General features: G+C 40.0%; 1 protein-coding gene across 1 annotated transcript in view; it reads right to left on the bottom strand.

Annotated features, from left to right (window-relative positions):
- fras1 (Fraser extracellular matrix complex subunit 1) overlaps positions 1 to 17,849 on the bottom strand; it is a 386,797-nt gene that overhangs the window by 55,603 nt on the left and 313,345 nt on the right. Inside the window, exons 35-41 of the mRNA XM_062981362.1 lie at positions 16,084 to 16,215; positions 15,694 to 15,819; positions 14,833 to 15,080; positions 8,808 to 8,959; positions 4,496 to 4,658; positions 1,962 to 2,094; positions 210 to 400 (exon numbers count right to left, since the gene is read on the bottom strand). Coding sequence (XP_062837432.1) covers positions 210 to 400; positions 1,962 to 2,094; positions 4,496 to 4,658; positions 8,808 to 8,959; positions 14,833 to 15,080; positions 15,694 to 15,819; positions 16,084 to 16,215 — 1,145 coding nt within the window. The remainder of the gene's footprint in view (positions 1 to 209; positions 401 to 1,961; positions 2,095 to 4,495; positions 4,659 to 8,807; positions 8,960 to 14,832; positions 15,081 to 15,693; positions 15,820 to 16,083; positions 16,216 to 17,849) is intronic.

The raw sequence follows: 17,849 nt of genomic DNA, 5'->3' as shown, positions 1-17,849 counted from the left end.
GAATGTATCCTCAGTGGATCTATGGGCTGTATTGTATTGTCACACTTGCTCTGGAATTGCATTTAGGCCTAAGGTATCACCAACAGCACAAAATAAATCTGCAACCTAAATTATTTTTTCTTATGCATTATTTGTGTGATTTCACATTTTGACATTTTTTAAAAAGGGAGAGGCTGTTAGAATTAGACCCAACAAATGAACTCTTTTACCTTAATAGTGATGTTGACACTGCTAGTTCCTGATTGACTGAAGCCATCACTGACATAGAAGCTAAAAGTGTCCACGGATGGTTCAATACTTTCATGGACACTTTGAAAGTAATAAATATAGTTCTTCAGCACATCTTGGAGAGAGAATGAAATATCCGAGCTCATGGTACTACCAGAGCTGAGTCGTATACCTGCAAACAAAAAGTTTTTATATGAAAATATGTATTACATTTTAGAAATATTCTGCTCTGTCAGGCAGAAAAATATAGCTAAATCATAGCAGTTGTAACTGTTGCCTCAGAATCATGAGTACTAAGTTGAATTCTACAGCTTAATTGTGATTTGTGGAAAGAAGGAGTTCTTCAATTTCAGAAATGATGCTCCAGTTAAGTCATTTTGAAGTCTCTGCACTGGGACAAATTGTAATCACACAGTGAAAATATACTGATATTCTACCACGATACACCATTACAGGAGGAGTTTTAGTGAGCTTGACCAAATTCACACTTCTCTTCCCCACTCATCTATAGCACAAACAAAAAATCAGAAACATTTGTCTCCCTTCTGAATACAATTTATTGGGTCATCTGAACCATAACTGAAGCAAAACCTAACTACGATTAGTGGAATCAATCCCAGCTTCATAAACTACAGTTTGTATTTGGCTTGTATTTACTAATCATAGTTGTCGCACCTCAGGTTAGCTTCACCTTGCTATATACACCAAACTGCACACGGGTTGAAGTTTTTTCAGTTTATTAGAAAATAGAAGATAAAAAGTTCTTTAAAAGCAAAGGTAAAGTTCCAAAAGAATGTTGCAAAATACAGTCTTAGAGAATAATTTCAGAAATCACAAGGAATAAACAAAGTCCCAATAGAGCATGACAAAGTCCCAAGAACATGAACACATAGGCTGCAAGATAATCCAGGAAAATGAGAGCTTGCTTCTTGGTAGAACGAATGTTGCTTTGACAAAGGTTTGTCTCCAAACACATTGCTTTAATACCCTTTGCAAAGCATGAAAGCATTTCTCTGGCCTCTAACCTCCCTCTTGTTTGCGATTCTCACACTCCTCCGAACCCTGAATTCCAAACTGTCAGCTCGATCTAAGGAACCTGTTTCATCAAGGTCAGCCTGCTCGTTAGGTTGCTGAGCCTCATTATCAGACGGAGAACTGTCCTCCTTTTCCAAGTCAACTGACACCTGGCTAGTTTCAGTATCATCAACATCATTCCTTGTTGTGGAAAAATGAACTTGTTCCTTATCTTCTACAACAGGGACATTTTGAACCTGATTTTGAACCTGAATCCCATCATCCTCATCAGAGTCAATCTGAGATTCCAGCTGAGTCACAACAATAGTTAAGGTAAACCAGATTGTCCAAATTCAGGCAACAAATGTGGTTAATGAAAAAGGAAATCAAAGTTCTTCTCACAGTCATGCCCAAAGAGGAAAGTGGAATGGTCCAACACATACCTTGATACAGTTCATTTTTTCCCTAAACTAGTAAGAAGAAATTTTAGAACTCATCCTCAGAAGAACCTTAGCAAAAGGAAAGGCTAGAACACAAAATCTTATAGAGATCTGCCAAATACTAGGTTGGATTCTGCACCACTGCCTTCTGTTAGTTATTTTCATTGCACACTCACATTTCCACTGTAGATTATGAATAACTGGTTTAGTAAATACGGCTTTTGTAATGAGTAAGAATGTATCCCATGGTATCCTCCTTTGATAAGATTAGTATCCTACCTGTCTTGGTATTTTCAATATATCCATATTTGGGAAAAGTCACGATTTTCACCACTAGATCTTCTTGCTCGAGATCCGACTCAATGGCTTGACTATGGTGAACGGTAAGGGGTACCCGCCCTCCTTCATCCACCTAAAAATATGGAAGAAGAACTAAAAATTACATTTGAAATTTGTTTTGATAATGCTGTAGCTTAGGGTGGGTGGAGGATAAACTGCGATCTACTCAAAGAACTCTGAGGCTGGATCTACCCTACCGTATATCTCAGGAAGTAATCCCAGATTATGTGCTTTGAACTGAGATAAGAGGATAATCTGGAATCAGATCCTAGGATAAAGGCTAGTGTAGATCCAGTCTGAGTGTTTTGTTGTAGGTCAGCAATATTTTCTGACACCTATTGAACAATAGCAGCAGCAACAGCAATACTGCCTCATTAATCTTCTCCAAACTGGATTAATTTGGCTTCAGGTCACTTCAGTATATGGCTCATAAGGTGCCACTCTGAGATACCATTTTGCCCTATCCAGGACAATTTGGTGTGTAAGCATTAAAGTACCAGTTAAAAAAGAGTAGATTCTATGAGCTTGAAAGCTGCCCACACATTATAGCTGATTTATTGCTTTTCCAAGCCCATCTCAAAAGCAATTATTCAGGCATAGTTTTGAACATGTATTGGCAAGGAGTTCAGAAAGAAAAAAAGTTATCTGTCAGCTTCTCTCTGAAAGTCTGAATCAGCATGTCGAAGGATGGAAGGGAATACAAGTTTTCAGGATAAACAGCTAGTCATGCTCATTCATAATCCCTCCACACAAGTCATCTTACTTTTTATTAAGAAATTAAAAGAGTGCATTTACAAATGATTCTTCAGGCAAGTCTCCATGACCTCACCTAACATAGCCATTACACAGGCAACCTCTATTTCTATCATAACACACATAAGGAAGATCAACAGGCAGGAGAATTGATCACACGAGCTGATCATCAAAGGCATGCTTCCTGGTTCAATCCCTTGCTTCCCCAATTAAAGTAGCAATAAAAATAATGCAGCCCTCTAAGTGTTATTGAACTTCAAGTCTTATCATCCCCAGCCAGCTTGAAGAATGCTGGTAGATATAATTCTGAAACAACGGGAAGGCCACAGGATTCCTAACCCTGACCTGAACCTACCACCTATTTCCTAAGTTACACATGATAAGTATTATATTATATTATATTATATTATATTATATTATATTATATTATATATTACAATATTTATATCCCGCCCTTCTCACCCAATAGGAGACTCAGGGCGGTTTACAATAAAACACATATATAAAATTGTACAATACATTGTGAATCAATTAAAAAGTTATTAAATTACATCAGACATTCATAAAAAAGCACTTATAAAATACAGATGGGTAGGAGTATTCCAATTTAAAATGTTATTTTAAAAAACCAAATATATTGCTTTGGTTATTTTGTTTACAAAGGTTTTTCACCATGGCCAGAATTCTACTGTTAGTGTCAATTAGAGTAAACTCACGCAGTAAGTGAAATTTACCGATGTGCTCTCACTACTCAACAACAAATTGACTAGTTGTATTTTAGGTTGGAGCAACCAAGAGGATGCCAGACATTAAATGTTAATATTAATTATTTTCTGAGAAAATAGGTAACTTCCTTATACTGAATCAGTTCATTGGTCCACTGTGTCCTGTACTGTCAGTTGTGACCAACAATTACTCCTTGAGATTTCAAGCATATTCTAGCAGACTGTGCTAATCCCTAGAGCTCTCCTGTCCAAGCATTAACCAGACTTGGCCCTGATTTGCTTCCAGAATTATATGAAATATGGTTGCATTACTAATACGTTGCTAAATTTCTGCTTTTAATGTATTTTATATATTTTTGAATTCCTAAAAAGTAGAAAAACAGTTGTAAGTTCCAGTAAATAACCACCTGCCAGCAACACTGATATATTAAGGCCACTAAGTATAAACACATGCACTAAGCAAACAAAATGTTAAATTGTATTGATTAAAAGTAGACATTTTGCTTTTGTTACCCCTAAATGTAACACATGACAGACAACATCCTGATTTGCAACATGTTAATCCCAAACTTGGCCAAGACCTTCATTTCTGACACAAAATATCAGAATGGAGAATAAGTAGACAGGACTTAGATGGGCAAATTGTTTGTCTTGGTACAGTTGGCCCTCCATATCCACAGTGTCTGTGTTCATGAATTTAACCATCCAGTTTAAAATACCCCACCAATTAAAAAACAAACTTGTTTTGCCATTTTATATATGGAACACCATCTTACTACACCATTGTATATAAAGGGACTTTAGCATCCACAGAATTTGGTATCCAAGGTGTGGGCTCCTGGAACCGAAACCCATTTATGTCAACTTGCTATGTACATTTCCTAAGAGATTTAAAAGGCATTTTGGTGTCTTAATTACAGGCTTTTCTAAGCATTATTCACAATTTAAAAATTGAGGTTATTCATATTTTGCTTCTCCTTCAGGCTATTTATGTACCGTGATGTGGTTGGCAAAAGTGATGGTCGGAGGCTTCCTCTGGACAGCCATAATTGTGATGGTGAACATTTGACTGTCAAGCCGGTTGTCATCAGCGTCAAAAACAGCAAAGTGGAAAACGTCTGTGACGGCCTGATCGATAGTCTCAAACTCTGTGAAGTATCTGCAGGGAATGGAGAGAGATGTTGACTCACAATAGCACAGACTGCATGAAACTCTTTCATGTCTTGGGCTTAAGAACAAATACGTATGCAATGCATTGACAATTTGATTTTCTTTGTCTCATCTATTTTGGGGAAAAGGGCTTTGTGTTTTCATGTCACTGAGGGAGATATACTGATTGAAAAAAGATATTATAACAACTCTGGAAGAGCGGCCAATTGTAACAACAATAAACTTTATAAACCAAATTAAAGGCCAGAGTAAAATAAATAAGAATTTTGTTATGAAGAAACCCAGTTCTGGAATAGTTTGGTACACAGCAGACATGGGCCATAGCTTCAAAGTGAGATTAAAGTAATTTTGAAAAAGGCATCACTTCACATTGTTTACAGGCAAGGTGGGACTCATGCAGCCTTCCAGATGCAGTTGGACTTCAGTTCCCAGCAGCCCCCAGCCAGCCAAGCCAATAGTGAAGGATGCTAGGAACTGCAGTCCAATGGTATCTGAAGGGTTGAATGATCCTAATTCCTGGCTTACACATTCATTTCATCTGTCCGACCCATCTGGTCACAGAGTTGTGACTCCAGGATTATAACCAAGGCTCAAACCATTAGACCATGTTGGGTTGCTGTGAGTTTTCCAGGCTGTATGGCCATGTTCTAGAAGCATTCCCTCCTGATGTTTCACCCATATTTATGGCAGGCATCCTCAGTTGTGAAGTATATTGGAAACTACCCTGTTTCCCCTAAAATAAGACATCCCCAGAAAATAAGACCTAGTAGATGTTTTGCTGAATTGCTAAATATAAGGCCTCCCCCGAAAGTAAGACCTAATAAAGTTGTTGTTTGCAAGCATGTCCACTGAACAGAACACCAGAGCATGCAGGATCGGTAAATATACGTACCATAGAGTGTTGTACATGGAAATAATGGTAGTAACAAGAAATTCTTGATAGGATTCACAGTTTGTCTGGTTATGTTGGTTTGTGATGACAACTACTGTACAGTATATAATAAATGTTAAATTTTTTTGTTCAACAATAAATGTGAATTCTTCTTCATGGAAAAATAAGACATCCACTGAAAATAAGACCTAGTGCATCTTTGGGAGCAAAAATTAATATAAGACACTGTCTTATTTTCGGGAAAACACGGTAGGTAAAGGAGGTTTATATATTTGTGGAAGATCCAGGGTGGGAGAAAAAACTCTTGTCTGTTGGAGGCCAGTGTGAATATTGTAATTAATCACCTTGATTAGCATTTGATGGCCTTGCAGTTTCCAGGCCTGGCTGATTGCTGCCTGGTGGAATCCTTTGTTGGGAGGTGTTACTTGGCCCTGATTGTTTCATGCCTGGAATTCTCCTGTTTTCAGAGTGTTGTTCTTTATTTATTATCCTGATTTTAGAGTTTTTTAATTAGACCACATTGTTTCTCATCTTTCAATATGTGAAAATCAGCTTACAATATGTGAAAATAAGAGTGCAGCACACAACATAAACAAACATATATTTCCCCACTGACTTACAAAATCAGTATGTGAATGAGCATACGTCATGTGCTTGCATGTTCTTATCCCCATTCTTCTACTTTTGTATGACATCAGAAAGAAAAATGGAAACTTCTACATTAGACAAACCACAGTTTCTCATTACATATGAATTCCAGTAATTATGGCCATATCTAAATTTGAAACTACATTATATGGTCAGTGTAAACTCATATAATGCATTGAACCACATTCTATGAGTCAACACTGGCCATATAAAGTAGTTTCAATCTGCATTATATGGCAGTGTAGATGGGGCCTATGATAAATCAAACCAGAATCAAAGCTTAGCATGTGCTGATGCCACAGTATGGCAAACCCCAATATTTATACTCTGCAAGTTTAATATAAGGTAAAGGGTAAAGGTTTCCCCTGACGTTAAGTCCAGTCGTGACCGACTCTGGGGGTTGGTGCTCATCTCCATTTCTAAGCCAAAGAGCCGGCATTGTCCATAGACACCTCCAAGGTCATGTGGCTGGCATGACTGCATGGAGCGCCATTACCTTCCTGCTGAAGCAGTACCTATTGATCTACTCACATTTGCATGTTTTTGAACTGCTAGATTGGCAGAAGCTGGAGCTAACAGTGGGCGCTCATTCCGCTCCTGGGATTTGAACCTGGGACCTTTTGGTCCACAAGTTCAGCAGCTCAGCGCTTTAACACACTGTGCCACCAGGGACCCCCTAGTTCAGGGGTCCCCAAACTTTTTTAACAGGGGGCCAGTTCACGGTCCCTCAGACCATTGGAGGGCCGGATTATAGTTTTTTTAAAAAAAAGCTATGAACAAATTCCTATGCGTACTGCACATATCTTATTTTGAAGTAAAAACAAAAACAAAAAAGGAACAAATACAGTCTCAATGTTAATAATAATAATAATAATAATCATCATCATCATCATCATCAAAATAATAAAGAGGGTTGGAAGAGACCCCTTGGGACATCTACTCCCTCCCCCTTTTGCTTTTGTGCATCACATCATAATCAAAGCACCCCTGACAGATAGCCACCCAATAACAACAACAACAACAACAACACCATAATAAACATGGTTGGAAGAGACCCCTTGGGCCATAGAGTCCAACCCCTTTCTCCCTTTGTGAACCAAAACATAAAGCACCCCTGACCAACAACAACAACAACAACAATAATAATACACTAAAAATCAGGGTTGGAAGAAATTGCTAGCCTTCAAGAAAAATGAATCCACGACAGGGCTGCAAAGGAGGGAGTCTGCGTGGCAAGATAAAACGGGAGCCCTCTACCTTTTACCACAGGCATGCCTCTATTGTTGTTTCGCCTCCTCCATTGCAGGAAGGCGCATACCAGGTGAGGGAGGAGGAGGAAAAGGAGTGTGCGAGGTGAGCGAGGAGGCAGGAAAGGCACGCATCTTTCCCTCCTCTCTCGTTCTGTGCAGGCCTTCCTCAGCGGTAGCGAGGAGGAAAGGAGGAAAGGCCCACGCCTTTTCCTCGCCCCGTGAGGCCCTTCCTCGACAGCGGGAAAGTTGCGTGCGTGACGAGGAAATGGCGTGCGCCTTTCTCACTTCTCTCACCTCACGCGCACCTTTCCCACTGCCTTCCTCGACGGCGGCAGCGGGAAAGCTGCCCGCGAGGTGAGGGAGGAAAGTCACATGCCTTTTCCTCGCCTCGTGCAGCTCTTCCTCGGCGGCAGCAGCGGGAAAGGTGAGTGCAGGGCGAGGAAAAGCCATGCACCTTTCCTCCCTCACCCTGCGCTCACCTTTCCCGCTGCCTCCCTCAGCAGCGGCAGCGGGAAAGCGCCCCACGCAGCGGGGGAGGAATGCCTTTTCCTCCCCCCGTGCAGCCCTTCCTCGATGGTGGGAAAGCTGCCCCTGGGGTGAGGGAGGAAAGCCGCACACCTTTTCCTCGCCCCGTGCGGCCCTTCCTCAGCAGCGGCAGTGGGAAAAGTGCCTGTGGGGCGATGGAGATAAGAAAGGCATGTGCCTTTTCCTCCTTCTCCACACTACATGCACCTTTCTTGGCGGAGGAGGAAGGAGCCACCACCGCGGGCCCGGATAAATGGCTCCGATGGGCCGGATGTGGCCCGCGGGCCGTACTTTGGGGACCCCTGCCCTAGTTTAATATGCTTTGCATGGAGAGAGAAAATGCCAACAATGCTAAATTGCATACACTGTATATTGAACTGAATGGGAAAATCATTTGATATGAATCCTGCCCTCTTTTCTTTGGATCGCAACTGAAACTACTCACTTTGCAAACTTCTATTATATACCTATACAACTTTTCTCCCCACTAAAACAGCTCCAACAACATAAAACTTATTCACAAGGAAAAATTATTTATCCCTCTAATACATTCTATTAAACATTTTGGGTTCCTGTTCCATCCTTCATATTTATGTTGGGGTGATACTTTTTATGAACCATGAACCATTGTTGGGGAAGTGTTTGCTACATGAGTAATTTAATCCCTTAAGTATCAAATACTCATTAGACTTTATATGAGAGGCTATGAAAGCATCACCGATATCAAATGCCTGTTTGCCCCATAGGTGGCACTGTGGGATTCTGAATGGTTTCGGTGTTTGTCACTTCTTGGAAGAACTTTGTAATGTATACCCAAAATTACCTGATTCTTTGATGATTGATGTCCTCCATTGTGAAGTTGTAGACCTCAGAAAACTCCTCAGATCGTCTTCCAGGGATAACCCGTATAAGAGTGCCATACATCGGAAGAGAAATTAACTGAATCCTTATCTGGGAATCAGGAGAATTATTATCCTACAGAAATAAGAACAACAAAAGTGCAGGATTTAACATTAGGATCTATCGGTTAAAATAAAAAAGAATGGGAACAGGAGGCAAGAAGGATCCTACATTTAGTATCTCTGAAACATATATAGAGGAAGGAATTTGCAATAAACTTTTCCCTAGCCCCTGATATTTTGAAGCTTCCACTAGCTACTATGCTCAGAAAGAGAATAAATTATTAGCAAAATACTAAATATTGCAGAGCCAATTAGTTTGAATTAGAGAGCTTTGTGTTCCCTAGATTTGCATAACTTTATGCAGTTCACACAGTGCAACATGTCTGAATACAATGAAAACTGGATTGCTGGGGCCAAAAATTGCCAGTAAACGCTGTACAGAAACACTTGTGCCAGTAAGTGGTAGAACATCCCAGTTATATTTCTCATAGGAATGGAATTCAAAGTCAGAACAACTATATAATCCAATGTGTTTTAAGGTCATATGGTATTAGCTCAGCTAATCCAATATATTAATTGATTAATCAGTTGCCCCAATAAGCCATGTATATGTATATGTAATGGTAAAGGTTTTCCCCTGACATTATGTCTAGTTGTATCCAACTTTGGAGTGTTTGTACTGATCTCCATTTTTAAGCCAAAGAGCCAGCATTGTCCATGAATGCTTCCAAGTCATGTGGCCATCATTACTACATGGAGAACAGTTACCTTCCCACTGGAGCGGTACCTATTGATCTACTCACATTTGCATGTTTTAGAACTGCTAAGTTGGCAGAAGCTGGGGCTAATAGCAGGAGCTCACCCCACTCCCAGAATTCGAACCTCCGACCTTTCGGTCAGAAAGTTCAGCAACTCAGCAGTTTAACCCACTGCATATATATATAGTGTGTGTGTGTGTGTGTGTGTGTGTGTGTGTGTATATATATATATATATATATATATATATTCTTTATTAGATGCTTTTTACAACAATTGCTATTTTAAGTCAAGTTCCCCGAAAAACTAAAACAACAGATACGGAATAAAGCAATGAATATCGTGAAAGCCGAAATATACTAATTACATATAAACCATTGTAGCTAAACAGAACAATACTGTTGAAAACCATCTAAATTCCATTTAATCTCAGTAGGATAAAATCAACAGAATATTTACAAAAAAAACATATTGAAATAATTGAGTCTTTAAACCTGTTTAAAAACATAGAAACATACTAACAAAGCACATGTCATCTACCGTAGGAGACAGCTTTGTGGGGACATTGAAAGGCCCTCATTTTTCTATCTACTATTCTAACTGGTCTTACTGGAAGTGTGTATGCAGTAGGTCTATAGAAGCTACTCCTATAGTATGTTGTAGGATTGACTTCCAACGTCCTATTGCCAGACAGATATGCACAAAGACAAATCATTGCAGAATGTGGTCTCAATCACTTAAGGAATTTAAGGCCCAGAAGATATTATAGGTCTCAAAAATGATTGTAAATTGACTGCAGAATCCCGTGGAGAACCAAGAGATTTCTATCTGATGAGGCTCTGGCAACAATCATCCATGCCACGGTCACATCTAGGCTGGACTATTGCAACGCCCTGTATGTTGGCCTTCCAATGTCCACGACCCGAAAGCTCCGTATTGTTCAGAATGCGGCAGCCAGGCTACTCACAAGAACACCCATGAAATGCCACATAACACCAGTGCTGCAGCATTTGCATTGGCTTCCAACTGATTACCGTGGTCTATATAAGATGGTAGTTCTGACCTTTAAAACTCTTTACGGCCAGGGCCCATCGTACCTTAGGGACTGTCTCTCCTTCTCCCATCATCGGAGGTCGCAATGACCATCCCAACGCAACTTACTCTATGTACTGGGTCCTAGAGAAGTGCACTTGGAAAGGACCAGATGCAGAGCTTTTTCTATTTCTGCCCCTGCCTTATGGAATGCCTTGCCGCCCTATATGAGAGCCATGTGTGAGTTAGGGCCTTTTACTCTGGCACTCAAGACCTGGCTCTTTACTAGAGCTTTTAATCTATGTTAATTTTATTAATATTTGTATGTATGTATTTTTATCCTTTACAATTTTATCTTGTAAATCGCCTAGAGCTTCGTGGATGGAGGGCGATTAAAAAGTAATTAAATGATGATGATGATGATGATTTCTAGAGAGGTATTCTCTTAGGTAAAAAGAAGAGGGATTCCTTTATTCATTAGTTTTCCGCTTTCATGGGGATCTTGTGCCCCTTACCCAGGCCTGGGCAAACTTCAGCCCTCCAGATGTTTTGGTCTTCAACTCCCACAATTCCTGGCTGTTAGGAATTGTGGGAGTTGAAGTCCAAAACACCTGGAGGGCCAAAGTTTGCCCAAGCCTGCCCTAACCTCAGCAAATGTGGATGATTGACTTAGCCTTAAAATCTAATGCCTAAATCCAATGGCTAATTCCAGGCTATTTAATCAATTGTGGAATGGTAAACTTATCAAGTCAATGGCTATCCTATATTTGGGGCGAGCAATTGGATTTAAGGCACAATATCAGAACTGTTTTATCCGTATGGAAATGTATGCAGATTTAATTAATTGCTTGGTTAATGAACCCCAACCTATTAATAAACTAAGATTTCTCAGATCGATAATTGACTCTAATGCTGTCATGAACCCATAGTTATCAGGAGACTCATCCAGAACTTTTTTGAGGGGTTCTACTATGAGATTCATTTACAGAGGGTCTGCTAATCTCGTCCTGTCAACTGCAAGCCCATTTTAGTTTGTCACTGAATCTTCAACAGAACAGGATGAGGAGATATTTTGGGGGGAATGGTATAAATATAGGAATGGCAGAATGCAGAGCTTGTATGGTATGTCCTGCATTCTGCCCAAGCTATTTTTTTAAAAAAAGATTATGTTATATAAATTTCTGAAAATATAGAATGCTGATGAAGCTTTCCAAGGTCCGGTATCAATGGCTGTTATCATGTGATCCAATATAAAAGGATAGCATTGCTGAAGTTCATTCTAAGCCCTAGACATACGAGAGAGGACTCTGCATTTCAAATTTTGACAGATAGGTAGCACTCATGAGTTGTACAGGGTTGGGATTAAGCAGAAGACGTGCTTGTCGATGGAGCTCAAATTGCTGCTGACAGAGGAACCTGATAACAGAGCTGCTCTGCTGGATAAGATGTGCGGGCAGAAGAGCCAAAAATGCATGGAGAATAGGTGAGGCAAGAGAAGAGCTGGATTGCACCAAATCCAACCACACTCCAGGATCCACTGCAATGATCAAAGCAATCCTCCCTTCCCAGATTCACAATTTTTACTGTTAATAGTCTCCATGAAAGAGCCCCGGTGGTGAAGTGTGTTAAAGTGCTCAGCTGCTGAACTTGCAGACCGAAAGGTCCCAGGTTCAAATCCTGGGAGTGGAGTGAGCGCCCACTATCAGCTCCAGCTTCTGTCAACCTAGCAGTTCAAAAACATGCAAATGTGAGTAGATCAATAGGTACCGCTCCAGCAGAAAGGTAATGGCACTCCATGCAGTCATGCCGGCCACATGACCTTGGAGGTGTCTACAGACAATGCCGGCTCTTCGGCTTAGAAATGGAGATGAGCACCAACCCCCAGAGTCAGCCATGACTGCTCTTAACATCAGGGGAAACATGTACCTTTAACTTAGTCTCCATGAACAGCCATTCAATGGCTAGTGAAGAGTGTAAGGGATCAAAGAAGCATCTGGTTATGTCCCCTAATTAGACATAGATTGATGGCATCATCCTTCAAGTATAGCTCTGATTATGTTTTCCAACAGATATAGAATAGCCATTCAAGGGGGTTAACCACAACCAAGAGTTCTGGGGTTAGTAAGTGGACACCACAGCAGTATCTCAACTGCACTATTCTGGTGCCACACTGAGTAATGTAGGATCTTGGCCAATATGAGTTTCTGAATCCTGCATATGGCAGATGTTTTGTTCTACAACCTTGATAATCCCACCCAGGGATTATCAAGGAAAATGTAACAGTAAACTTGGAAAACCTGTGTCCCTTTAGACATTCAACAAAGGACAATCCATTCCACACAAGCCAAGGACATTTTCCATCACCTCCATGGTGGCATGCACCTTAAAAGGCTTAATAACACCTGACACAGGGATTAGCTTTACTTCCCTTTTACCTCTGTACTTCACCTCTACCTTAATGTAACAGGCCTTGTCTGAAACAGCTGTTCAGAAAGAAAGAAGTCATTATTTCTATTCTCCCCACCTCCTCTCCTGTGGCAGCTGCAGGCAGGACACAGTATAAGAGGTTAAAACTTTTGCCAACTTAAAACCTTCAAAGGGTGTGGGTAGTTTAAGTTACAAGGGTCTCATTCGCACATTTACTGTGTTGGAAAGCAGCTGCTGGCCTTGGATTCGTTTTTTGTCTGTGAATAATAAAATGCTAACAGAGAGCAGGCGAAGTGCCCAGATTTTGTTAGCAGCTTCTTGAAATGCCAGGTGGAACAAGCCAAGTTTCCACCAGCATGGGAAGAAAAGTTTTATCTCTCAAGTTGCAGGAAAGATGCCACCTCTGCGCCCTTACATGGCCCTAGGAAATGTCCTCTGTGCTAGAACATTTGGAGTGGGAAATACCAAGAGGACTGAAACTATCAGCAGCTCTCAGACCAGAAGCATCTCAAACCTCAATACTGGCAGGAAAACAAAACAGAGCCAAAAAAAGACTGACTGAGCTCTTGTAAGGATAACATGAAGAGCACGACCATACACACTGCCCTGAATAGATTAGAATAATAATGAATGAAAGCCAGTGTGATGTGTTGGGCTACAACTGTGGAGACCAAGGTTTGAATCCCTCCTCAGCCATGGAAACTTACTGAATGAACTTTGCCTTTCAGTCTTCTGAACTAACCTTACCAAGAAAACTGTTATAGGTTGATCTAAGGGTTGCTGTAAGTCAGAAATGACTTTGAAGCAACAGCAAATGAATAAAAGATGTTGATGTCAGATTGCTCTTAGGTAGCTTCAGGTTGACTCCAATTTCTGGCAAGCCAATCCTAGAGTTTTCTAAGCAAGATTTATTTAGAGGATATTTGTCATTGCCTTAGGCTAAGTGAGTATGACTTGGCCAAAGTCACCCAATGGGTTTCCATTGCTGAGTGAGGATTCAAGCCCTGGTTTCCAAGAGTCCCGAGTCCAACACTCAAACCATTACACTATACTGGCTCAGACATCAGCTTATAAAATGTCATATGACAAATCCTGACCTACAGAAAAATATCCAGGTCAACCATGGTTCCATGTTGCTATTTCCTGTCATAGACTATGAGATTGAGTCTTGTCATCTTTCCTTCCTATATGGAATTCTGGACTACAGCTAAGAAGGCTCTGGTTCAAAATGTTACTCAGCTGTGAAAATATAGTTGGGCCTTTGTATCCATAAGTTCTGTACCTACCAATTCAAGCATCCATCGCTTGAGAATATCAAACTGCAGCAGTTGCTACTTTTACCTTGATGTTGTGAAAAGCCTCACCTGCTCATTTCTACATGCCAAAACTGTCTTACCTGGATGCACACAGACAAATCTAGCCTGCCACCTGCAACCTCTTTTGGGCCAACTGGCCGCCCTATATTAACTCCCAGCTGCTAAAACGTGTGCATGCAGACATCAACAGCTCATCACTCCAAAAAAACAAAACAAAAGCAAGCCCTTATAAAGGGAAACACTGTCCACCTGAGGTAAACTCACAGCTGTAATATTTAGCTTACTTAGCAATAGTATTGCCACCCTAAATGCAATGTCAAATAATTCGCATGATCATAACAAAGATGCCAGCATACCCTGATACATGGTGAGGCTAGTGATAAAACAAGTATGTCAAAATGGTTGATATGCTTACAATATAGGCAAAATGAGCTCGGGTGATGATCACAGAGCTTTTGCCGGCCAATGTGATGGCCATTGAGCAGGCAGGATCCAACCTCGGACCTTCATTCTCCATTGGCCTCACTTCCACTTTCAGCCTGGTTGCTGCTGTGGTGACTCCATCAGATACTGATATCTCCATCGTGTCTTCTGTTGAGGAAGACCCATCATGGATGTACTGCAAAGTATTTCTGGTGACTTCCTCATAGGTGAAAGTATCTCCTTTTCAGAAAGATAATTTGTAATCAGGATCATCTCATTCACAACATGATGGTCACATCGATAGATTGTAGTCCAAGGCTTCTATTTAGAAAATTCAGGGATAGGACTAAATATACATCTAGTATTGAATCTGGAAGATACCAACTTTGTGAATAAAATGAAATAACATTGAAATAAATAGGCAATGTGTCAAAACAAATCCTTCAAAAAAGTCTAAACTACAGTTCTACATTCAAGGCAATCAAATAAGAATAATTCTTACTTCAATTGACTGAACTGGACATGTTGGAGTTCTGAGTATACCCACTAGAACAAAATCTGGAAAGAATTTTGTCTGGAAACCTTGAATTTATCATTTTATATAAGGGACACTATTTTAGTACATCATTTTATACAACGGGATTTGAGCATCCATAGATTTTGGAATCCACTGGAGGAGGAGTGCATGTCCTAGAACCAAATCACAGCAGTTACCAAGGATACATTATACACCTGCTGGACTCATTTACAAAATAAACACACAAGGTTTGTTCTTTACTTCGTACCCAGAGATGTACCAAATATGGAAAAATAACAACATGCATTTCCATCCTGGGCCTTCTGCTCATCCTACCTGCACTCAGGTGGTTAGGAAATCCAGAACTGTGCTTGAGGAGTGCTCCATGATGAGGAGGCTCCACCACCTCAAAGAAGAGGTCTTCGGGAACTGTGTCAACATCACCTATGGTCAGCTGTATCCCTGAACCATCCAGAAGAAATGGGAGATAAAAAGGGTTATGTTCACTTTCTATCGCTTTTTTATTTCACATCCTACTGCCAAACAGTGCCCTCCTTCATTCAACTTCTCGGTAAAAACCAATGGAGAACCATGTTTCCATATCTAGTTCTCTAATCAACCCTCTAGTTCCTGTCTGAAGCATCTTGTTCCTCTAAGTTTTCACCAGGTAATTGTGGAAACAACTTAAAAATAAGCTGAGACCATTAGCTAGTTGCTGTTCCTTACCAATGGTGGCTCTTCCTCCTTGACTGACTTCAAGGACCGGAGCCGTGATCTGTAAGAATGGAGGCTGCCCATCAGAGGAAAGCAGGTGGATGGTAAATACCATTTCAGGACTTGTACGATCTCCATCAGACACTAATGGAAAAGAATTGAATAAAAATATTAAACCAATGTTTCCCAAACATTTGTCTTCTAAATGTTGTTTACTTCAGTTACTAGAATTCCTGACTATTGGCCAAGTGGGCTGGGGTTTCTTGGAGTTGGAGCTCAAAACAGATTAGGGATAAAAGTTGGGGAACTGCTAGATTAAATATATATAAGAACTGATGCTGATGTTATATATCTTCAAGTCATTTCCAACTAATGATGACCCTAAAGTTAACCTATCACTGGCACGATTTGTTCAGGGGGAGTATGTGATTGATTTCCTCTGAGGATGAACTTGCTCAAAGTGACTCAGTAGGTTTCCATCATCTGAGTCCTGGTCTCCAGAGATGGAGCACAATTGCTACATAGAGCTGGTCCTTAAAAAAGACTTTTCCACGTATTCTTACTTGAAAGCAAAATTTAAAAAAACTACTTGTAATTGAAAGGGTTGGTTTTGACATATAAAGTTCTCAATGGTCTAGGACAGGCAAGCTTGAAAGATAAATTTATCGCACGCAAACTGGCATGCATGTCTTGATCCTGATACTCCCAGTCTCAGAACACATGGGGATGGCTACCAAAATAAGTCCTTTCTGGCCACTTTTTAATGACCTTATAACCACTAGCCACTACTTTGTTGGCAATATGTTCCCTTATCTTGAAATATATATTTTATTAAGACAAATTAAAACAAAACCTACAAACATACAAAAAACAAAACAACATCAAGAACAACAAAAATTAAAAAATACTTTAATACTACTACATCCTAAACATCATAAAAACAATGACAAACTACAAACAATCTACATTATCTAATCTAAGGACTTTATATTCTCTGTCTGGTGGTTATCCTATCTCAGTTTTCTACACCCATTTAGTGAAAAGGAATAATTGGTACATTCTTTCCCCACACACTTCTAATAAAAAAGTAATGGAGATTTAACCCCATCTTTGCTGAAAGAACACAATAAATGGGCCCCAGTCTTTCTTAAGTTAGAGATTTCTCCTTAATCAACATAGTAAGTTTATCCACTTCCGCAAGTTCACTTATTTTCATAAGCCAATTGTCTTGGGATGGAATCATTGAGTTTTTCCATCATTGAACATAGGTAATTCTTGGGGCTTTTATTATGTTGTATAGCAATACCTTTCACATTTTCTATCAAGTTGTTCAGCTTACATCTCAAGCAGATAAGAGTACAGGTTACATATCATATGTATTTGTGCCCAGTATTTCTGGCCTTTTTTTTTACATGCCCACCACATATGGTAAAAAGTGCCCACCTTTTACCTGCATTTACAACAGTCGCTAGAACTATTTTATACATCTTAGCAACTCTTTCTGATGTCAGATAGCATCTACACATAATTTTAATTAAAAAAATTATTTCAAATCATTACAGTGTAAATTTCAAACTCTATGTCCAGACTCTTTCTCACTGTTCCATTTGTATTACCAAAATTGTATTCCCACTTCACCATACAATCTTTTGCCAGTTCCTCCTCCATTTTATATTTTAACAACAATTTATGCAACTTAGCGATGAAGTGTTCATCTCCAGAGTCCAAAATAGTTTAAAGTTTGGGGTTATCAAGAACAAATCCAAATAAGGTTGTAT

Source organism: Anolis carolinensis, chromosome 5, assembly GCF_035594765.1.
Source record: "Anolis carolinensis isolate JA03-04 chromosome 5, rAnoCar3.1.pri, whole genome shotgun sequence".
Classification (NCBI taxonomy): domain Eukaryota; kingdom Metazoa; phylum Chordata; class Lepidosauria; order Squamata; family Dactyloidae; genus Anolis; species Anolis carolinensis.
Note: the sequence above shows the minus strand (reverse complement) of the source record. Positions and strands in the feature narration are given on the sequence as shown.